The 24,844-nt window shown below is 43.1% G+C and overlaps 2 protein-coding genes across 3 annotated transcripts in view; both read left to right on the forward strand.

The window, feature by feature from the left end:
* Nucleotides 1–605: 605 nt before the first annotated feature.
* On the forward strand, nt 606–2,570 carry LOC306914231 (cullin-2-like; the record flags this gene model as incomplete). The annotated part of the gene is made up of 1 exon (XM_079491223.1): nt 606–2,570. The coding sequence occupies one exon, from the start codon at nt 606–608 to the stop codon at nt 2,568–2,570; it is 1,965 nt and encodes a 654-aa protein (XP_079347349.1).
* A 2,676-nt stretch (nt 2,571–5,246) lies between these two features.
* The window catches only part of eml3 (EMAP like 3), a 57,010-nt gene continuing 37,412 nt past the window's right edge, over nt 5,247–24,844 (forward strand). For both annotated transcript variants that reach the window (XM_079491723.1, XM_079491724.1), the window contains exon 1: nt 5,247–5,641. In XM_079491723.1, the coding sequence (XP_079347849.1) occupies nt 5,617–5,641 (25 nt within the window). In that variant the 5' untranslated portion in view covers nt 5,247–5,616. The remainder of the gene's footprint in view (nt 5,642–24,844) is intronic.

The following is a 24,844-nucleotide window of genomic DNA, read 5'->3' on the forward strand; positions in this document are numbered from 1 at the left end:
GGAGGCGGACCTCCATAGATGCCTACAAATCGAGTTGTGCATCTGGTTGACCATGAATGGTCATGATGAATGCTAATAGTAGCCTATGTCACCGTTACATCACTGTCTACAGCATATATATTGTGACCAGGTCACATAAAATTGCAGTTTGATTGCAGAGAACAGAAGTCATCCAACTCTTATATCTTACTATACCGCAGATAATGCAGAAGAGATGAGATATATAGCATAGATTGAAGACCTGTAACAACTGAGAGGTCATACCAAGATCCCTGTGATTTAGTGGAGGATCTTGCCCTTTTCACAATACAAAAACGTATAATATAGCCCAAGAAGTGAAAAGCCCTACAATGTCGTTGAAGCCCAAGGCGGTGAATTTTGAGGAGAAATGGAAAGATCTAGTGCCAACACTCACAGCAGTTCTGAAGCTTCAGCCTGTTGCGAGAGCTACATGGAATAGCAATTATACTGACATTTATTACTTGTGTGTTGCAAACCCAACCAGCCTGGGTGAAAAATTATACTATGCCACCAAGGAGTTTTTGCAAGATCATGTCAAGGAGTTGTGCCAGCAGACAAAGGAGTCAGATGAGAAGATTTTGGTGATGTACAACAGGTTCTGGTCAGCGTACCGTGAGGGGGCGCAATTCTTGAACAACTTATTCAACTACCTCAACCAATATCGCAACCCTCTTCATTTCACCAAGCAAGAAAACAAAACAGATACAGAACTGCAGAATGACAACAGCGAGCCACTCCCTGAGATTCAAGAGCTGGCGATAGACATTTGGATGGAGGTGATGATCGAGCCACTCCTGGACAAGCTGATCCCTATGCTGTTCAATGAAATAAAAAATGACCAGACAGAAATTTGTGGGATCATCGAGTCCTTCCTTTCCGTTGGGAAGTACAAGAAGAACCCAATGAAGTTTTATCAGGACATTTTTGAGAAGAAATTTCTCTTAAAAATGGGGGAGCATTACAAACAGGAAGCTTCCAATCTAATGCTAGAATCCAACTGCTCACAGTATATGGAAAGGGTTGTAGCTCGGCTGAAAGACGAAGAGATACGGTTTCAGAAGTACCTTATCAGGAGCACCTACGACAAAGTCATCCACGAATTCCAGCATAATATGGTGGGTGAGAACCTGCAGTTCCTCCTTTCAGAGTGTCAGAACTTCATCCGACAAGAGAGGACAAAAGACATGTCCAACATGTACACCCTAGTGCGGGATGTGAAAGATGGTTTAACTCACATGACCCAGAAGCTGCAGGAACATATCAACGAGGAGGGAAAACGAGCCACTAGTAACCTCTCTCAGGAAAATATGCCAACCCAGTTTGTCGAGTCTGTGCTAGAGGTTCACACTAAATTTTCTCATCTCATTAACACAGTTCTGAGTGGGGAACCACATTTCTTGAGTGCACTTGATAAGGCCTTGACAACTGTGGTGAACAACAAGGAATCCAAGCCCAACCAAAAGGAATCCAACATCTGCAAAGCCCCTGAACTACTGGCCAGGTACTGTGACAATCTGCTGAAGAAGTCTGCAAAGGGAAGGACAGAGAGCGAGGTGGAAGAAAAACTAAGCAGCTTAATCACAGTGTTCAAATACATTGATGACAAGGATGTCTTTCAGAAGTTTTACTCCAGAATGCTATCAAAGCGATTACTATTTGACCTGTCATTGTCAATGGACATGGAGGAAATCATGATCAACAAACTAAAACAAGCGTGTGGCTATGAGTTCACAACCAAGCTTCACAGAATGTACACAGACATGACCGTGAGCAGCGACCTCAATAGCAAGTTTGAAAACGACAAAGACCAAATAGACCTGGGCATCAACTTCCGCATCTATGTGATACAGGCAGGAGCCTGGCCACAAACACACACCGTCTCTACCTTCACCATCCCGCAAGAACTAGAGAAGAGTGTACAGATGTTTGAGAAGTTCTATAATGGTAGATTCAGTGGTAGAAAGTTGACCTGGGTGCACAGTCTCTGCACAGGTGAGGTCAAGATGAACTACCTATCCAAGCCTTACGTGGCTATGGTGTCCACATTCCAAATGGCTGTGCTGCTGGCCTTCAACAACAATGTTCAAACGGTCACCTTCAAAGAGCTGCAGGATAGCACGCAAATGAATGAGCAGGAGCTACAGAGGACCATCAAGTCCCTGGTGGAATACAAGATACTCAACCAAAACTCGCAAAATGAAAAACTAGAGGCGGAGTCCATGTTTTTGTTAAACATGGGATTCACCAGTAAGAGGATGAAGTTCAAGATCACAACAGGGATACAGAAAGACACGCCGCAGGAGATAGAGCAGACAAGGAGCGCCGTAGATGAGGACCGCAAATACTTTTTACAAGCTGCTATTGTGAGAGTCATGAAGGCCCGTAAGGTTCTGCGACACAATGACCTCATCCAAGAGGTCATCAACCAATCCAAAGCCAGATTCAACCCCAACATCAGCATGATCAAGAAGTGCATTGAGATACTCATCGACAAGGAATACATTGAGCGTAGTCAAAGCTCTTCAGACGAGTACAACTACATGGCATGAAAACAAGGGCCAGGAGCATCCACAGACATCCTCCCTTCTAACCCACACATTAACATTGACCGACAGGGTGGCCCATGCAGGTTAAAATGCCAGCAAACTACAGATAAAGATTAATTTAGTCCTGCCATCAGCAGACAAAGGAACGGTATGTGTCCTCCATCTTCAGAAAAAAGGTTGCCACGTGATGTTTAGAAAGCTACAACACATCACCCAGCCCATCCACCGGTCCCCCATTCCACCCACTCCCAACCATTAACATTTTATACTGTGCAACACCACCAGTGCCCACATACATGCGTGTCAAGGAAAAAATAAATGTATAGCTATTGGAAGGGGAAAGAACTGATACATGCAATAACTGGAAAAAAGGAAAAAACCCAACAGAATAAGACAACATTGGGCTGTGACATCGATGGCATGATTAGATCGACATACATTTCTTATGTGAAAAAGAAAATGCGGGACTGCAGTGAAAAGGGTTGTTTTTTATTACTTTTTTTTACCAACATTTCTTCCTTTATTTTTACAAAGACATGTTCAGGTGGCGTTTTTTTTCTTCAGATATTTTGTTAGTATAAATTGATACTTTTTACTTTGTGGCATACTTGTGGTATCAGCACTAACATCACAGTACATTGGAGTATACATTCACCGTTCTTCCTAGTAGGCAAGCCGTCTAGAAGAAGAGTGTCTATGCGTGTGCGGCTAATCTTGCACACCACTGGACCAATCAGTGCTGAATTTCTTGTGCTTGCTGCCTGTGGGCCAAGGAAGTAAATGCCTGCATATTCTTTTTTTTGCTCCTATATACAGCTTTTCCCCACACGTCTCAATATTTGCCATTGACAATGAAAGGAGAAATTGGGTCAAATGTCCTGCCAAATATGATGTAAATTTGTGGCAACACAAAGCGCCCCTCACTTCACACGGGTGTGATTTTTTTCTCTATAAATCCAGGAATACTGTGTCTCTATCTCCTGAAATCAGGATATGTAACGAAGACTCTCACTTCTATTCATATCGGATCTGGGAAAGTTGGTCATTGGATATTTAGTCTCCATACATGGGGATATTCCACTAGGAAGTCGGGCTATATGACATATCCGACTAGCACATTGGGTTATATGACATATGACAATCCCTAGTGCTGATATCAGATCTATGTGGTAGAACCCATATATGGATAGATCTTATTTGCTCAGAGATCCTGACAAAGCATAATCGGATAATATATAATAGAGGTCTGCTCAAGGCAGAAGGCTAAGCATCCTGGTTTAAGTTCTAGTTGGACACCACTGCGGCGGGTTCTAACCTAAGCAACCAGCAATAGAGCTTTGAGCTATTTTATAGGATACGTCTTTTCTTTTTTTTTACCTTTTACTAAGTAGTTACTGACCAAATGGCAGTTGTTAAAAGACACATAAAAAACCCTATAAAATAAAAAGGCAAATTGGGATGTTGGGATGGGTAGGGGTTGATTAGAGTAATAGTTCCCAAACCTTTTAACTCATGGCCCAAAAGAGACATTAGACGTTTGCCCGGGACTCAAACTATAGTGAAACTAGAACTGCACTCTGTCGAGTGCCTACTTGCTTGTTTCACTAGTGCGCAAGCAGAGCGTGCAAGTACTGTAGACTGCGACAAACTTTCAAATCTCAGCCTCTCTGTGATAAAACGTTTGCAATATTGAATTATTAGGTTTAGCTATTTGCTACGTACCTTGCTTTTGGAGGAAATTTTTAAGTATGGTAATGATTACTTAAGCCTGTTATGGCAGTGGTGTCAGATTACATACATGTATACATAGGGGCATTACCTTTAGTCCACCCGACACTGAAACATGTCATCGTTACGTCACCATCGATAACTAATTATACCCTGGCATTGGTACATATATTCATCACGTCATATGCTCATATGTCTATATATATATATATGTCTATATGTATGTATATGTAATTTCTGAGTTGGTTAGTGGTATAATGTGGTTACTCGGGTGGTTTGATGCGTATGTCCCTTGAATGCACCCGACACTGAAACATATCATCATTACGTCACCATCGTAAACCAATTATACCCTGGCATTGGTACATACAGGGCCGGATTAACCATGTGCAGCTGCACCGGGGCATGTGGCAAGGGGGTCATCTTGAAAAAGTACCCTATCCACCGAGGTCCCACATCGTGAACTTGTATATCGGCTATTTTCAAATGGCTGAACTGGGCAACAGGGCAATGTATGTTTTGTTAATCAAAATCTACAAAGTAACTAGTAGTAACTAAGGTTTTTAAATAAATGTAGTGGAGTAAAAGTACAATATTTGGATCCGAGATGCAGTGGAGTAGAAGTAAAAGTACTGGAAGTTGGAATTACTCATGTAAAGTATAAATAGCTCAAAATGGTGCTTAAGTGCAGTACTTAAGTAAATGTACTTAGTTAATTTCCACCACTGCTTAAGCTTTTAATAACGTATTAAATCAATCAAAAAAAAGGGGTGGAGGCGGCCTCCACCCCTCCAGGATCCACAACGCAACACTGCCACACGGTGGCGGCAAAGGCTTTGCAAATTGAACAGAACGACGTCTGGAGGAGAATCTGTCAGGAGGGAGGGGGGTGTAACCACTTTCTGACAAAAAGTTGTGTTACAAGTGTGTTTCAGTTTGCAGCTCGCAACATCTGTGGAAGCAGAATCACTCAGAAGAACGCCCCCATAACACATACTAAAGACGTGAACGGATATCCCAAAACGTCTTTATAAATTTTTTTCCCCCATGCCAAACTAATCTACTGGATTTGTGTTTCGCTGCGATTTTTGATTTTCTTCCCCCCATCTCTCTGTCTTTATTTTAGTGTTTTGTTTTGTTTCTCCTGGCATCGCTGTGTCTGTGTGTGTGCTGTCTGTGCACGGACGGACGGTTCCACTCGGGAGCGTGACGCAGCGCGAGCTCCCTGTTCTCTCAGCATGGAAAACACCTGAAAACAAACTTGACCCCCAGAGAAAAATAGCACTTTGTCAAAGAAGTGATCCAACGCAGGAGGACCACGATGGACGGATCTATGAATAGTTTAGGTAAGTAACCAACATAATTCTCCCCTCCCAATCCCTGATTTCTTCATAACAGAGAAAACACTTTGCTTACGTGAGGGTTTCGAGTGTGGAAATTATAGAGTATAGTTGTCATTTATGGAACATGCAATCAGCCAACCTGCTGGGGTGTCATTAATTATAGTTAATCAAGTGCCATTACAGTGCAGTTAACGTGGTTTAAGTGACAACTCCATATCTATTGATCTTGGCATGATATATAGGCTATATATAGTAATAGGGATATTCTCAGGTCACTGCTGTGGTTGAGGTTCTGAACTCTTAATAGTGTTGGCACGGTTATAGGGTTGAGGAATTGAAACGTATTCTAAAGTTACACTTGCCACCAAAAATACCTGAAATAGCCTCTGCACCGTGCACAAATGCATGGGGGTCAGCAGGTGAAATCTGACTCCTGGGTGTGACAAACGGGCAGCCTGCTGTAATACTTCTCAGATATCTGTGTGTGTGTGTGTGTGTGTGTGTGTGTGTGTGTGTGTGTGTGTGTGTGTGTGTGAATCTATTAAGTTGTGAGTGATGAGAACAGATAAAGCAGACAGACAGGGGTTCTGTTCTGGTGTTGGACATGGATTGCATGTTCTGGACGTCCATCAGATTCAGCACTTGTTGTTTCCTTACATTTTGAGAGAGAGAGAGAGAGAGAGAGAGAGAGAGAGAGAGAGAGAGAGAATCCATAATGTTATTTGTTATTTTACTCATCATGGTGAGGTGGAGGCTGTCTTTAGAATGTGTGGTCTTCGTCAGTGGACTGGTCTGCTCCCTGCAGACTCCCAGCCAGACCACCAGCGGTGTTGTGAGCACTTCAAAGGTGTGAGGAGGCCATTAACCTATTAAGACCAAACCCATTAAGCCAAAATGCCTTCTAAATTGCCCCCCTAAAGAAATAGCAGATGTACAAGCTTGCAGCGCGGCACTAAGTGATGCACTGTGAGCTTGTATATCGGCTATTTTTGGGGGAAGATGCAAAAATGTACTATGCGACAGATGCTTTCCCGGGCACCGGGTATTTCACTTTAAAACAAACAAATCACACTGCTTCAGGCTTTTGTGTCCACCTCAGACACTGACAGTGTTTTTAAGTTGCTTGATTTCAATATTTAGATATTCATTAAATCAGATAAACCCACTCCCATAACGAGCACAATCAAATTCAATCTTCATTTTTATTAACCATGCTAGACTCATTTAACTAATACACACATCCTCATGGTTCTGCTGATTGATATTGTTCTGTAATGTGTGAGAGCTGAGAGGGATTACCGTATATACTGTAAGAGGGTTCCTCAAAAAATCAGACCACTGACAAAAAAGTGACAAATAAATGGCCAAGAACAGCTTACATGCTGGATTATTATGGCAACACCACTGTATTTGAACACACACACACACACACACACACACACACACACACACACACACACACACACACACACACACACACACACACACACACACACACACACACACATGGAATTACATAAGATCCAGTTGCTCCACACCCTTCCAATGAAAAATGTTAATGTGAGCTATATATTTGCACTGCCTGTACAATGGTGCTATTGTTGCACATCTGTAGGCCGTGCTGTCCCACCTTATGTGCTGATGTTGTGTTTACTTGTCTTGTAAAGCGTTGGGGTGGCGGTGAGGCACACAGGGGAACAGTAAATATCACACAGAGACATCCGCCAGCAGCTGTCGGACACGCAGGGCCCAGTGAGCCTCTGGGCTGGCTGGAAATTGGGCTTGCGTGAGCCTGGAGGACAATGCAGTACCAGTAGCAGCGACATAGACAAAAGTTGCTAGGTTTGATGTTTAAGTGGTATCAGTGGTGGGAACAAGTACTCACTTTTTTTTTTTTTTTTTTTACTAATAAGTAAAAGTATCAATACTGCAATGTAGAAATACTCTGTTACAAGTAAAAGTCTGGAATTAAAAATGTACTTGAGTAAAAGTACCAAAGTACTGGCATCAAGATGTACTTAAAGTACGGAGAGTAAAAGTACTCATTATGCAGAATGTCCCATTTGACAAGTTTTCGAATGTATACAAATATTCCCAAATCGCTGGCTGAAGTGGTTAATGTATGTTTTGTAATAATAATCAAAATCTACAAGTACAAAGTAATATACCGGTAGTAGTAAAACTAAAGTTTTCAAATAATTGTACAATATTTGCCTCTGAGATGTAGTGGAGTAGAAGTAAAAATACAGAAAATTGGAAATACTCCAGTAATGCAATAAATGCCTTAAAATTGCACTTAAGTACAGTACTTGAGTAAATCTACTTAGTTACTTTAATTAGTTATGATACTGTAATTACTTTGTGGCACCAAATGTTTTTCTTGGCACTCTAAATTACACGACCATTTAGCATTTACCCTGTCGTTTATTGACTAGGGTTCATGCTCGGTGTTGCCATGTTGTATGCTTAGTTATACCTGGTTGCTTATTTCGCTCACAAAATCTGGCAACACTGTTCATGCTAATCCCACCCACCACAACAAGTCTCTATAGTTATTGTTGTCTTTATGCATAGCCTAATGCAAAAAGTGAAGTTGAACCTCGGCCTAAAGCCTTCATATAATGATACCCATCAATCACCTGGCTAATAAATACTGTATCTAAGGTGCAGTAGGGTTTGACTTGTGTGATTAAGCTTTGAGTTGGAGTTATAATAAGCCAGCTTTGTCGTCCGTCTGTCTATTCATTCCTCCTCACGTTTACAAGCCTGATTGCCATACGACAATGTTGCTCGCAAATCAGTCATTTAAAACTCATTGTCTCCACCAGGCCGAAGGCATGGGGAGAGAGTATGTTTTGCACTCCGTCCGTCCGTGTGTGTGTGTGTGTGTGTGTGTGTGTGTGTGTGTGCGTGCGTGCGTCCGTCCTTCCTTCCTTCCGTCCGTCCGTTACCAGCTAATCTCCGGCACCGTTGGCCCGGTCCATGCCAAACTTTGCACACACACTCCCTGGATGCCAACAACGAACCTCTGCCCCAAATATTCCTCAACGACCTGTTATAGCGCCACCATGAGGCCGATTTAGGCAAAACACATTTCTATAGATTACTCGTACACATTTGATCCATACATGACACAATTTGGTATACACTATCTACATATTCATGTGATCAACACGGATCTGCACCATTTCCCATCTTCCATCCTGATTGGCTAAGATTGGCTTCCAAAGCTCACATGATTGGTCCGTTTCGAACAAAATGGCACAAATCACAAACGCAGTGTGCAATTTCCGTAAAATTATACACGCACATTTCTACTAGGCCGAGGACGACATGCCACTCATTTTTTTCCAAATCAGCCTCACGGTGGCTGTGCAGCACCGCCACCACTCGTCTACTGTGTGTCCAATCTGTCTAGATGTTCATACCATTGCTTTGCACAAAAGCATGAGAACAATGTCAGCCCAATGTTTCAGCACAAAACTGTCATTATAGGGGAGTGTCTCTGCAGATCAGCTGTCACACAGCTACGTCTGTGGTATAGCTACTTCCGTGTATTTCCTAATATTGGAGCAATTTTAGTTATTTTCAGGAGCAGAATAGGGTAGTTATTTTTCTTGGTCTCTTTCATGTTCTGTCAAACACGCTCTACCACTGCTGCTCTATCCTGGCTGTCAGTGAAATCATGTATTGTACGGACTCTGGCTCTGACATGCTGTCTTGGCACCAAAAGGGTGCTTCAGTTGTCGCGGCGTGCACCAACACTAGCAGATTTCCAAGCTCACGTCACGCTGCGTCCACGTAGATCGGCTATTTATAAATCAGGCATAATCAGACTCGTTGATGAGGGTCTGACAGTTTGTTACTCTTTTACATGACATGATTTCAGAAGATTTACTGATGAGCCTTGATGTGGCACGCAACTGTAGCTATTTGTCACCAGTGGTGGAAAAACTTCTCACGTTGTTTACTTGAGTAAAAGTATCAATACTGCGATATAGAAATACTCTGTTACAAGTAAAAGACAGGAATTCAAAAGGTACTTGAGTAAAAGTACAAAAGTAATGGCATCAAAATGTACTTAAAAAGTAAAAGTACTCATTATGCAGAATGTCCCATTTCAAGTTTTCAAATGTATAAAAATCTTTTGAAAATAGCCGATCTACAAGCTCACAAACTCTGGTCATATCATAATATAAACATAAACATAAAATATGGCGAAATTAGGCGAGCATTTGCCAGAAAATAGCAGGCTGCAAGCTCACAGCATGAAAAATCGGTCAAACGATGATGTCACTGGTAGACGGCCGGGTTTCTGAAGTGTCCACAGCTCTCCTATGAGACACAGACCAAGTAGAATGAAATTGTACCATTTTACCATGAGCATTAATGAGGACCAATTATATGGATATAGATTGAAAATATGGGGGAAGTCATCCTTTAAAATGTAAAGGATGACTTACCCCATATTTTCATTTCAAGTTTAAATGGTTAAGTGGCAGAGCTTCCAAGTGTAGTTACACAAATGTGTACATGGACAAAATCAAGCAAGTAATGGGTTTCACGGGAATGAGATCAGGTGCAAAAAGATTAATGATAGCCCGTGGTGATTACATGAGAGCTAGGCTATAAACTTCACTTCTCCCTGATACATACACACACCTCCATGAGCTCAGTGTATTGCGGAGATTTATGATTGCACAATGAAGTAGTCAACAGAGTATCTCATGCTCTTGTTATCTGTAAGCAATGGCAAGCCGCGGCTTGCATAATATTCCTTTCTAGTTGGTCCAGATGTGACAATCAGATCCGTGGCACAGTGTTGACCCAGTGAGCGTGTCAGTTGGGAGTGGATCGAGAATATCCCCAGGCTTTTGCACGGGTATTTATAGACGTGTTTATCCTTCCAAAAGTCGTGTGTTTTTAGCCTACATACTGTACTTTTCACCTCCATGTACTGCAGGATCAGGAGCTCTTTATTAATTAGTTAGAGCCCGGCCAATGCCAGATTTATGGGTCCGATGCCAACCCAGATTTTTGAGTAGACCACAGATTACCGAGGTATTAGCTGATATTTTGTCCAAAAGTGCTTGGACAAAATTTTCCAATCAATTAAAAATGACTAAAGTTTCCATTTAACTTTAAGTGCCATTCTAGATCTGATATTTAGCCCCGTATTTAGCCTAATAGATGCAAAACAAATGATATAATACAACCATACTATTTACAGCTATCTCACTTGTCCTGCTTTTCAGTTTATGCTGTTCCCTGGGTGCACACACTGAAACGTTTGTGGCGTCACACAAGTCATCCGCCGCAGGCTGTCACATTGGCGTGCAACAAATGGGGTCTAGAGAAAGTGATTTCTTGACAGGGCTCACTCACCGTGCCTGTGCACGGTGTTGTGTGGCAAGGGTGACTGCGATGTCACAAAGGCAGGGGGTTAGTTAGGCAACCAGTAGTGCGTCTTATGTTTGGGGGACAAAGTACAAAGGCAAGTCTGTAGGTGGCTGTGCACACGCACTGTGCACAGCAGCAAGAACACTCCGGCACGGAGCTGAGGTGAGCGACGCACCAGAAGAAAGGAGAGAGAGCGCCATTTGTCAACTCTCTGCCACGGCACACTGCTACGCTGGAAATAAAAATCACACTTGTGCGAAGTGCGGGCGCCTGGTATTGTTTGTTTAAAGTGCTGTAAACAAACGTTACCAGGCTAAAGTGCTCTAAACAGACATTACAAGTCCATAGACTTGGCTGCCTCCCACTTGGCGTCACGTTCAAATTTCTCTAAACACATACACAAGCATTACCAGCAAAAGTGCTCTAAACAAACTTAATTAAAAGTCCATAGACTTGGACGTTCAAAAACACTTACCTGTGGAATTATTCAATTAACCAGCCTGATTCGATCTGTGAGAAACATTTGACTATTTAATCAGAATTTTGACCGCCTATGACAAATATTTTCTTCTCTGCAACTTTCTAATGCTTTATCTATGCTCTGTCGTACGATGGTGAAAATAGTAGATCTACAAGCTCACAGTTCTGAGCTTGTAGAGCTGCTATTTTCGATGTGCGCCTTGCAAATCTTTGGTCTGAACTGGGCTTAAAAGGAAGATTAAAGTTAGCTTAGTCTTTAGTACATTGAGCCAGTCTTGGCATATGGCTCCATCTGCAACAAACTGATTTAGCTCTGCTTCCAGTTGGACAAGAAAGAAAGTCCTCTGCAAAGCGCGCACACATCATTAACAAAAGAGCTGGTTTGTTCTAACTCCAACCAAGACTCTTTGGCTGTGGAACCATCAGGCAGCCACCCACGAGACCTGAAATGACCTTCTTGTGTCTTTCATCGAAGACATTTTCAAATAGAGGGAGAATGTTTACCGCACGCCCGGATCAATTTCTACGGCTTCATTCGTCACAGTCTGCATATTTATGGTTTCTCCACTTTCAATAGAAGAAAGTAGGCTCCTGGTCTGGTCGTTTGCTACAATTTGTGAATCACCATGGCCTGATTCCTGCAAGAACAATGTGTCATGGAGGTGTGTTTGAGCGTGAATCAGTCAGTCAGTTCATCCTCTTCTAACTCCTCGGCTTAACGTGGTTTCCACTCACTGTCTGCTATCAACGTGTCAGTTTTCAAATCGGCTTGATCAAAGTTTGACCGAGTTTAACCACTTTAACCCAATCTCTTCACCGATCGTTCGCTTATTGTCACGGAACGTTTGCCTATTGTGACAGGCTGACAGCCCAGAATAGGAATGCTGGGGTTCATGGGGTTTATCACTGTACAGGTGGGTGGAGAGAGAGAGAGAGAGAGAGAGAGATGTGGAGATGGTCCACTGCAGACCAGCAATGCTTCCAGTCCGGTCTTCCAGTGCACGTGTTGTGAATCTGCCCCACCCCCACCGCACACACACACACACACACACACACACACACACACACACACACACACACACACACACACACACACACACACACACCCTCCCCACTTCCCTTGACCTGTTGCCAAATGGCAGTGAGTCACCCGCAGGCCTTGGCTTGTTACTGAAAAATTAAACAAGAAAATCAAAGAAGACAGAGAATGCTGTTGTGTTTCTGCGCATGTGTGCATGCATGCGTGTGCATGCATGCGTGCGTGCGTGTATGTGTGTGAGAGAGAGTGTGGGAGACATGTTTGTGTGTACGTGTGTGTGGAAATTGACACGTTTGTTGGTATTTATGCTGTTGGTGCTCATAACCTTTATTCTGCTTCCATCCTGTGGGCATGTGATACCATCGGCCTCGACTGTACAGTAGCTACATTCTGTACATTCTGTGGCATGTTGTGTGTGTGCATATTTAAGTATAGTATACTGTAACTGTGTGTGTGTATGTATCTGTGCATGCTTGTGTGCCTGCTTGCGTGTGTACATGCGCATGTACAATACATGCACGTGTACAGGCGTGTGTGCGTGTGTCCTGTTTCCCTCTGAACAAACTCACAAAGACTCAAGTGGTGCACAGAATCCGCTCAGCCTGGCCCGGAGGGAGAAAACATATTAACCGCTGCTGTTTCCTTCCAGCCAGAGACGGCCTTCCTCCAGGTCTGCACCTCCTAGTGTGTGCGCTGCACGTCCATAAATACCAGGCATCCACTAAAAAGCACAGCTCCAAAGAGGACCGACCGTCCTCTAGTGTAATTGGTTCCTCATGAGGACACGACTGCAGTGTTTGGTCCAAAGCAACCTTGATACGCTTGTATTCCAACGAGCCCATTAGGACCAGAGGCTGATTCAATCCATGCCTTCTAAATCAATCAAGTCTCAAACCTTTTCGTAATTCAAAATTACATTTCAGACCCTTTTTTTTCTCACAAATTTTCAAAATAGCAGATGTACAAGCTCGCATTGTGGCACAAAGTTACGTGCTGCTGTGAGCTTGTAGATCTGCTATTTTTGAATAGCCAACGATGAAATCCTTTTAGCGTTTATAAAGTTTCTATGGTCTATTCTATGGTCCCTCTCGGGCCGACAGTAGCCCTCAAAGATGAATAGATTTGTAATGTTGTTAAATCTGTTGTTTTGGTGGTTCGGGCATCTGGTTAGGATGCCTCTTGAGCGTCTCCCTAGGGAGGCCCTCGATGCACATCCCACTGGGAGGAGATCCCGGGGGCAGACCAAGGATCAGGAGGTATTCTATTTCTAAACTGGCCCTGGAACGCCTCGGTATTCCCCAGGAGGAAGTTACTAATGTTGCTCTGGAGAGGGAAGTCTGGAGCTCTCTGGTGGAGCTGTTGCCCCCACGACCCGACTATACGGATAAGCGATTGAAGATGGATGGATGGATAGATGATCAAATCATTTTGAAAGAATTCGGAGAGACTGTGAGTTTGTATGGGATGTTAGCCGTCCAGATGAGTCAAAGCTGATGAGAGGCCTCCAAGATTATTATGGACTTTATTTAACCCATTTTGGGGCGGGAACCCCTTTTGGTGTTTTAAGCATTATGTTATGCTTTAGCTGTTGAAAAATAGCAGATCTACAAGCTCATATGAACTTGTAGGTCTGCTATTTTTGAAAAATCGTGAAAATGTGCCCGAAATCTTTGAATATATATTGTTATTGTTATTACGTTTTTAACTCAAATCTTTGCTACTGGGAGGGTCCCTGGAACATATTTTCAGATGGGGGTTGGCGGCCAATGTCATATATATTTGGGGTCCTTGACATGAATATGTTTGAGCACCACTGACATAGAAACATAGGTTTTTCAGAAAATTGACATGATTTATTTAATTTCGACGTCAGGCCTAAATGGGTTAAAAACATAAGAGGTCCTGATGAATAATACAGTCCCTTCTTATGTCTCTGGCAAAGTCGACTTCGCACATGGCTAACTTGTCTGGTCATGATGGCCAATTTGGTGACACCACACCCAGCAATGCTTGCGGAAGATTCAGATCTGTACCGTTGGATCCCTGTAGTTAGAGTAGGCTGGTTTTAGACTAGATGAATGGAGTATTTTATTGAAGGTTTTGCTGCAAGGTTTTTAGTGGCAGTGGAGTGCTAAGGTTAGCCACAGAATCTGTAGGCCAATGAGGATAGGCTAGCATCCAGTGTTGGAAAGTAACCAAGTACATTTACTTATCTAAATGAGAAAAAGAGGTTGCTCATCAGCAATGGTTTTCAGTGGAGTGCCAAACCCAAATCCAATATACATAAAAAAATAGGAATTTAAAAAAATTCCAAAAAGGTAGCACATCCAAAAATTAAACAAACAGCGGACAAAGTACTCACATTTCCATTTCTTTATCGGCACACACCAAAAAGGAACGCTTACGCGTTTCATCAGAGCATGATGAAGGCTCTCATGATAGCTAACGCTTCTGGCACAGGGCGTAGTATCGGATGGATGACCCCCATGTGATCTGCTTCCTGCTACCCGGCTATACTGTCTGGCCAATGACTGCTACGGTCTTTTTTTCTATTGGCCACGGGTGATTTAGTACTTCAGCAGCTGAAAAGTACGGAGAGAGAGAGACATCGTTAATTGGCATTTTACCCCGTGCGCATATATTTCACCACTCAGGTGACATGACGTGTCTGTCTGCGAGTTGAACTGGGTTCCTCTGAAAGACGGGGATTATGCATTAGAGCCGCTTGTTTATTTATGCGTTAAGTTGACGATGTAGGCCTCGCTGACAGCTTGGGAAGTTATTATCGTTCTCAATGGACCGTGTCTCCTGCAGTCGTCGTGTGTGTAAGCGTGTGCGTGGCGTTCCCCCGTTTGTATGCACTGTGTATGCGGCACGCAGCTGTCCTGCATGCCCGTCTACAAATTTGTGTTGATTTTGACAGCAAATTTTGATTTTGTTCGTCACCGCTAAACCCCTTATCCCTAAACTTCTTTGCCTTTTTTTTTTTTTACTATTTTGCTAAACATTTTTGAATAGTTAAAATGGCCAGTCTACAAACTCACAACGTGTCAATGTAGATTGACTAGTTGAACTATTCAAAAATGTTTTGCAAAATAGTAAAAAAAAAGGCAAAGAAGTTTAGGGATAAGGGGTTTAGTGGTGACGAAAATGGAGCCCATGGTCTTTTGAGTAAATTCGTAAATTCGTAATGCTTGATTTTACACTTGGTTGGATGCTGAAAATTGCAAATCTACAAGCTCACAGCACGTGGCAGCGCAACGCATTGTGAGCTTGTAATCAGCTATTTTCAGAGCACAATCAAACATAAAATGACATCTCTTTTAGTTCTAGTTTGTATTTGTTGACTAAATTGTATATTTAGTCTCAGTTTTAGTTATGACTAGAGCACTGGCCTACTTGGAATGATGCGACCCGACTCGACACCGGGCACTGCACTCCCTGTGGGGGTGTGGAACGTGTGTGTTTGAAATCGGTGGGGCGAACGGTTCTTGAGTTACGTGGATTACAGAGACAGAGACATGGGTGCATTTATAGATAGATAGCTTAGTTCGTTTCTATTTAGTTTTCGTCATAATTTTAGTCGACGAAATCAACACTGCTACAAATGTCTTCTAAATCAGTAGTTGGCACACTTTCATAATGTTTCAAAAAATAGCAAATGCACTCTTCTTTTTTCGTGTAACGTCAGAGGTCCAACTTGGTGTCGTGGAGCCATGCCCGCATCTCTGGTCCCAGGTCAAAGAGGCTGGCTTCCGAGGTTGGTCTGTATAAGGGGCAGGTGTTGATGATATGGTCGGCGGTCTGCTCAGGGTCACCGCACTGGCATGCCGCACTATCCGCCAATCCCCACTTCTGCATTGATGCATTGAAGCGCCCAACCCCAGTTCGTAAGCGGTTCAGTGTGGTCCAGTGCTGGCGAGGTAGGTCATCTCCTCCTATGGCGCCATCTCTTGGTTCCCAGATGTAGCGATGCATGTGGGAGGGCTGCTGCCAACCAAGCATCTCTGGAGATGTCCTCAGAGGTGGAGTTGAGCATCTCTTGTGCTGACTTGTTGTAGGGGTACTTGAGTCTGCTTGGAGGTGCTGGAGTTGTTGTAGTGCACAACAATTTGCATTCAATTCTTATTTTAAACTTGATGTCAGTAAAAAGGAACATCACGGGTGCAGCATGGTGACTGGGCATATTGATTGTTTTCTAGTTTTTTTTCAAAAATGATGTTTAAGCAAATTCAACATAAACAAGGCGGAACCAGGGCGGAACATGGCAGAAAGAGCCTGCTGGTTAGTCAGTCAGGGACCAATCAGAAGGCTGACAAATAGTGAATTAGGGGTTCAGAGTCTTGCTGAAGGACACTTTGACACTAACTTCGACATTTAACTATTGTACAATTTCTATTGTATTTAGCTGCTATGGTGCCAGCTCGTGATGTGTATGGTCCATGGAAACATAGCTGTAAATATTCGTATAAAACCTTCGGGCGGTGCGTGCTTTCGTGCCAATGCAGAGAGATGCTATCTACAGTGGCGCAGAAAGAATCCGCTTCAAGGCAGTCAAGGAGGTAGTGTTAAGTTGCTCCTGTATAGCCTTTTGTCTCTAAACCCTCTCACTTGCTTTTCATTTTCACCTGGCTCATTTTGTGGTCAGACGCCTTTAACTTCATTCCTTTGAGTCTTGCTGGCTTCATCACCGGAGATCAAGTGACTGCTGCTCCAACGGTGGAAAGCTGAAATACACAAACGACACACACACACACACACACACACACACACACACACACACACACACACACACACACACACACACACACACACACACACACACACACACACACACACACACGCACAGTCACACACACACACGCACAGTCACACACACACGCGCGTGCCTGTATTACTTATTTGTGAGGACCATCAGTTGACTGCCAAAGCTGTCACTGCCTTCATGCCCCAACCCCTATAATCGTAAACCTGAGCTCTGTAGTATCCCTAATCGCGTTAGTATATCCTCTTAAGAAGTGATCAGAAATCAGCGGAGTGTGTAGGATTTGGAGGTCAGTCAGGATATTTGGTTCTTCTCACTATAGCGTGTACAGTACATAGAACACACATGCACATGTGTGTGCCACTGGATCTCTCCTCAATCAGAAAGCCACGGTGATGGAACACAGCCCAGAACCAGTGATGGAAGAAGTACTCATATGTTTTACTTATAAGTAAAAGTAGCAATACCCTTTTGTGGAAAAGGGTGTACAAGTTTGGTATTCAAATTTGACTTGAGTAAAAAAAAGGCAAAAAAAGAAATGACGTCTCGGAGGTACCGAGACTCGGGGGGGGGGATGAAGATTTACGATTCTGTCCCTTTCGGTACATAACTTGGACAGCGCTGAATCGCGGCACGCCTCAGTCTTTCAATCTGACTGGTTTTCCAAATGTACTGTGATCTGTAATAATAATCAAAATCTACAAAGTAACTTGTAACTAACGTCTTCAAATAATTATAGTGGAGTAAAAGTACAATATTTGCCTCTGAGATGTGGTGGAGTAGAAGTAAAAGTACTGAAAACTGGAAATACTCTAGTAAATACCTCAAAATTGTGCTTAAGTACAGTGCTTGAGTAAATGTACTTTACTTTACACCACGGACCAGAACACAGCTGAGGCCCGTCCAGGCGTCCACGCCATGTTGATTTGTAGATATGTGTTAGTTCTCCAACATCGTCTTTGATCCCCAACACAGTGAACCTCAGACTGCTGTTAATGTTTGCTAGCTTTTATTGGGATAACATACTAACACGCATAACATAACATACTACAAGACACAATAAAACTGAACTTTATTGATCCCCGAGGGTGCAACTGAATATATTACCCATGCAGTAAACAAGGTAATAGATAGAAAGACAGGACACATCTGCTTTACGCACGCACACCCATCTCATTAAAAAAGAAAACATCCACAGATACAGAAGACAGGATCTTAGGAAACAAATGTCCAAACTTGGCAAACTGCAACGTGTGCAGGGTTCTTCAGTAGAGATAAAAAAATAAATAAGCACATCTGGTGTATACATGTGTAAAGTATTGACATTCTGCAATCCTTTACAGTATTAATGAAATAATTGACTTATTTAGGCTTTGCAAGCCTTTATTCTATGAAACACTGGGAGAAACTAGGGGAGTGACAAGCAGCAAAATCTAGTCTGGCCGCTGGTGAAGCGAACCGGGGACCTGCAGTCAGGCATTTAATAGAGGAGCTCATGTGATATGCACGCTAACAACTCTGCTATCCTCAGCCCAGGATATGTGTGTGCAGATTGGTGCTCCCCTGATATCAGAGAGTTGAGAGCCAGTGAGCGAGGCCATTCCAGAGTGCTCGTGCTGGCGTAGTCTGACTGTCTGAGGGGCCAATGCACCGCCTCACTATGATGCCATGTATTTATCTTATCTTATCCCAGTGAGCGACTGCTAATCATTTAACTAGAACTAATCCTTGTAGCGTAAAGCCCTAAAACCTACTAAAACCTTGGTTCTGGTCCAAAATGCTGTTCGTGTGTTTAGAGCTTTTCACCAGCGGTTGTGGCAGCGGTCTTGATACCGGAAGGTCGCCAGTTCGAATCAGCGGTCCGACACGTTAAAATTACCACCGCTGAAGTGCCCTTGAGCAAGGCATTGAACCACTACCATGAAATGTTCTATGAGCAGGGCCTGGCTGGAAACAAGTTCTTGAGCTTAGCCCAGATACCCTGGGTAAATATAGTAACTTTGCTTTGCTTTGCTTTGCACCATTCGGTACATGAGAACCTTCTCCGAGCAGCCGAGACCTCCCCCGCCCCAACCCCAAAACATCTATTGTACAGTAAATACCCCAACAGCTGGATCGAGCCACGCAAAACCCAAATCAAAGAACAAGAGGCTTAGCCTCCGGAGGGAGAATGGGCCCTCTCACGCACTGTTCATCCATCACAGCCTGACATTGAGACTCAAATGAGCTTCGATGGCTTTCTGAAGGAATCCTGTTTATTTTGCAAGAGCGTGGGTCTTTGATGAAGTTCATTGATGGATGAATATCCCCCCTCCGGTCACAGCAAGGAACGCAAACCATCACTGAGAGGAAAAAAAGCTATTACAGCAGTGGTTCTCAGGTTACCATGCTCTCTGATGGAGAGCATGGTAACCAAATGGACCCTTTATAGATATTTAACTCTTGAGAGTGTCAAATTAAACCACATTTCATTTTACGCTCTCAAGAGTAAAATATTTGCAACAACTGCATTACTTAATTTACACAAAGTCTACACAATTAGAGGATGTAAAATAATGTTTATTTTGATCAAGGTTTGCCTGTTATCTCACCTATATGGTACTAACATCAATACCAGCATGGAATTGTGGATCTTATTCAACGATGACAAAATATTCTTTATTTTTTGGAGAGGCTAAATCTCATCAAATGGTGGTCCGTGGCTCAAATGGGGTGGCAGTGGGTCAGCGGTAGAGTGGCCGGTAGAGCAGCTGGAGGTGGAGCTGGAACTGCGAGGTTCCCAGTTCGATCCCGGGCTCCCCAGAGTTAGTGTCAAAGTGTCCTTGAGCAAGACTCTGAACCCCTAATTGCTCCCGATGTGCAGATAGTTGATGCCTTCCATGGTTTTCTCCACCATCTAATCTTTGTATGAATGTCTGTGTGACGGGAAGGTGCAAGAAAGCCATTAGGCCTAGACAGAGACTAGACTTGAAGCCTGACTTGTACTTTCTTGCGCTGCATGGGTGTTGTTGTGCACCGAAAAAAGCAGAGCAGCTATCTTTTTTTTGTTTTTTTTGTGGCTTTCGCCTTTATTTTATATTTTTTATGGAGGGACAGACAGTACGCTGACAGGAAATGGGGAGAGAGATTGGGGGAAGACATGCAGTAAAGGTCGTCAGGATCGGGAGTCGAGCCCGCGGCACACTACCAGACTGGATTACCAGCCAAGGTGCCTGGACCATTGAGCCATGGCCCAGGCCCAGAGCAGCTATCTTTGGTGAGTGAAACCAAGTATGAATCGGGCTTGATGAGTGTGCTCTGCACAGGAGACTTATGCTCAGTTCGTGCGTGCGTGCGTGCGTGCGCACATACTGTGTATGGTAACCATATGTGTGATTGTGTGTGTATGTGCCTACTGTACGTGTATCGTTTGGTGGTCTTGTCATGTGACCAGAATGGAGTTCTTCTTTTCACGTTTCATTTCCTGCACCTCTCGGCCGCAGACAGCTGTGCTCAGACAGAGCATATTAACAGTGGGAAGTTCCTTTGAATGTAACTGCACGGGAAATTCCCATTGAGACGCCTCTATCGCTTCGCCAAACACTTTTTTTCAACGGTTGCTATACGCCGACAGGAACTATGGAATGACCATGCATGTGCCACGCAAAAGAGTGGAGATTAGGTGTGAGATGATGGTACCCTTTAAAATCCTAATTCTTTCCACTAAAATTTGCTCTCTCAGAGAGGAAAAGGAGACCCAATGGGACCCATTTGGGTAAATATTTACACTCAGTTAAATCAATCAATCAATCTAATGAGGATTTTTACTTTGTGTAGAGGTGTGATCACAGGCAGGTTTTTAAGGAGAGTTTTAAAGCAATGTAACGCATTAAATTTTTTAACTAGTGTAACCATTTATTTTATATATTGGCTATTCAAAAATAACAAGACGGTGTCGTGCTGCACGCTTGTAGATCTGCTATTTTTGATGAATCTTGAAAACGTGTCTGAGCGGACATCTTTAATTTCAATCTTTGCTTCTGGGAGACCCCGGAACAAAATATTTGGAGATGGGGATCCGCGGCCAAGCATATAATGTTGGGACATGAAAAACGTATGAGAAACATTGACATACTGTAGCAACAAGTTTTTCAGAAAAAGGTTAGAAAGACATTTTTTAGAATCGGCCTCAGGTTTAAGTAAAAAATCACACCCGTGTGAACTGAGTGGTGTAAGGTCTTATATAGCCTGTCTGACGTAATGAAATCATGTCCGATGTAATGAAATCACACCCGGGTGAACAGGGTGAACATAGCAACCATGCTCATTTTTTCTGCACAGACTAACAACTGGCTTTGTTATGTAATGAAATCACACCCGGGTGAACAGGGTGAACATAGCAACCATGCTCATTTTTTCTGCACAACAAAGCCAGTTGTAGGAGTGGTTTACACCACTCAAAAATAAAACAAAAAGTCTCTTTCTGTCTGCATGGCTCTACTGCAGGCTAGAAAAAAAAGCATTTTTGCGTCCAGCAGCTGTAGTGATGATGACAGTCTTGTTACAGTGAAACGGTCACACCTAATTAAAACACTGTGAGGAAAATAAAGAAAGACGTCAGCGATGTTCCAAACATGCCGTGACACCGGCCTCCGGGAGCTTTAACATCACACAGCTGGCAACCGCCACACTTTCTCTGCTGACGTTGACGCGGTGCCAACTAGCTAGCAGCTTCCAGAGAAAAAGTGGGCATGGACTTCCTGATAACTGCACTGTTTCCCCAAGAACCGAAAGGTCATGCGCAGGAGTCGTCAACAAATGTGTCCGTGGCAAAGACTTGGTCTTGTATCTGGCAAACCTTTGATTTTCCTTTTCACACACCATTATAATGTTCCTAGTTTGATCATGACCCAAATACTCAACGTCGGTCTCCAGGTTTTCTTCAGAATATATGACACCTATTTACAACGACACTATGGCACTAGTACTAGTGGTTCTCAAATGTTGCAATGCCCCTCATAACTCTGAGAGTGTAAAAATGGAACCAAATGGACCTTTAAGGGTCCATTTGTTCCATTTGAACACTCAGAGTTACAGACCTGTTACGGTCATTCAGGGCTAGCTTTTTATGTGTTTCTGGCAATATAATTGTCCACTCATTCTGTATGTTGGCCAAAAGGGCAAAAAAAATATTTTGACAAAATGCCACCACAAGTCAGCATGACGATGGCATGTGGCGTGCTGTCTTTCTCCTTCTCATTACTCTCCTCTTCTTTCAAGCCTCTTGAAAGTGCAGTGTGCACGATAAGATCAAATCAAAAGATGGGAGATGACAAAAGTTGGATTCTCCTTTTTTTAAATGTTTTTGGGGGCTTTTTATGCTTTTATGCACAGTAGTCTGACAGGAAATGGGGAGAGAGATGGGGGGGGGGGGGGGTGACATGCAGCAAAGGTCGTCAGGATCGGGAGTCGAACCCGCGACACACTGTCAGGCTGGATTACAGGCCTAGGTGCCCAGACGGCTGGCGTAGCCGTCTGGGCAATATTTGGGTTCTCAAGAGGAAATTGTGTCTTTCCGGTTGCTGCCCTGTATAGACAGGAATGAGTGAACAGGATAAGCTATTGATTGTGTGACAATAGCAGGAAAGTGGATTTAGCAACATACTATCAGTGCAAGTCTCAAATTAACAGGTAATAGATGAATATGGGCATAGATGTGACAACAGGTGTGTCATACAGTATGTACTACATTCATTTGTTGAAATTAATCCAGCCTCAAAGTAGTAACTCCTGTTTAGTGCAGTGTCAAATGTTACATGGTAGGCATGTATTGTCATAACTACTTACAGCGCGATGATCTATGCACAAATCCTGTATACACACTAGCTACAGCTTTTCTCAGGCCTTGTAGGCTTGGCATCCAATCTTCTCAGTCTTATTGTTTCCTGCATGGTCCAAAGAACATGACTCACAGCTGAAAACTTTATTTCCCTTAACCCTTCACCAGCCGTTAAACACACACAAAAGGCCTCATATGCACTCGGGAGACATAATCCCGTCTTAAAACCTGCACTTCAGTGGTTGGAGTCCGATCTTGAGTGACATTCTTTTTTTGGAGGAGAAGGTTACAATAACACTTTGCGCTGTGCGATTCCCGCTTGAGGGTTTAGGCCAGTTATGCTCCCATAAATTGAGTTGATGAGAGTTTGAGGGTTTGTGCAATTGTGGAGTGGTGGCAGAGCACCTCTCTCACCCACTCATTACGGCCTGGGCAAAGCATTCGATCCCCCACAAACTTCTCAAGCACATAACTGTTGCACTGTGTTGGACTGGTGTTATGCATTGGTGGGAAAAAGTACTCACATTTCTTACTTGAGTAAAAGTATCAATGCTGCAATTTAGAAATGCTAATTATATAAAGTGCAAAAGTATTGGTATCAAAATGTACTTAAAGTACCGAGAAGGAAGTACTCATCGCGACGCATTGTGAGCTTGTAGATCGGCTATTTTCAAAATTGCCAAAATGTATATTGGGCTAAAGTGTTTAATGTATGTATGGTGCATTTTTTATATTAATTAATCTACAAATAACTAGTAACTAAAGTTTTCAAATAAACTAAGTGGAGTAAGTACAATATTTGTCTCTGAGATGTAGTGGAGTAGAAGTACAGAACATTGTAAATACTGTAGTAAAATAACTCAAAATTGTACTTAATGTACTTACACTCATATACACTTAAGTAAATGTACTATAGTTACTTTACACATGCATTTAGCCCCAGAACGTCTCGCGCACTTAACTTTGTTGGACCATAGGATGCAGAAATAACTCCGTAAACGGTTGAGCAAGAATCCAGTGGCATAACGATCACGCAAATAAGTGAGAACAACCAGTCGAGCTAAATGACTTGACGGTCTGAAAATATCCCCCTCTCTCTCTCTCTCTATGCGAGGTGTTGACAGCTTTGTTCCATCCAGACACAGGAAAGAAAGAACGTCATTCCATTGACACAAACATGAGAATTCATCCAGTACCCCCGCCAACCAACCCCTTGACACACTACGAGACAGGAGCACGCACGGCGGCACGTCTGAGCCAAGAGTTTACACACACACACACACACACATGCGCGTGCGCACACTCACAATAAGTATACTACTAGCCACGAAAATAGCCGATCTACATGCTCACAATGCATCACGATGCATTGGGAGCATGTAGAATGACATTTCGTCACATGACGTACTATATTTGGCTTAAGTGGTTAACCTCTGACCTTAACCCTCACCATTTATTAGTGAGAGTTACTGTACCTCGAATTAACATGTCCCCCATTGTTATTTTAAATCTAGAATAAACACTTGAAAAGCTGTGGAGCAGCTAAATTGTCTTTACAGAAATACAAGAACTGACACGCAGGCACACACACACACACACACACACACACAAACACAAACGTGCGCGCACACAACGTCTATGGCTCCGGTCCACTCACAATGGGGTCTTTGAGGACTTTGGAGACTATTTCAGAGTTAACTCTCA

This window comes from Electrona antarctica (assembly GCF_951216825.1).
Source record: "Electrona antarctica genome assembly, chromosome: 21".
Lineage (NCBI taxonomy): Eukaryota > Metazoa > Chordata > Actinopteri > Myctophiformes > Myctophidae > Electrona > Electrona antarctica.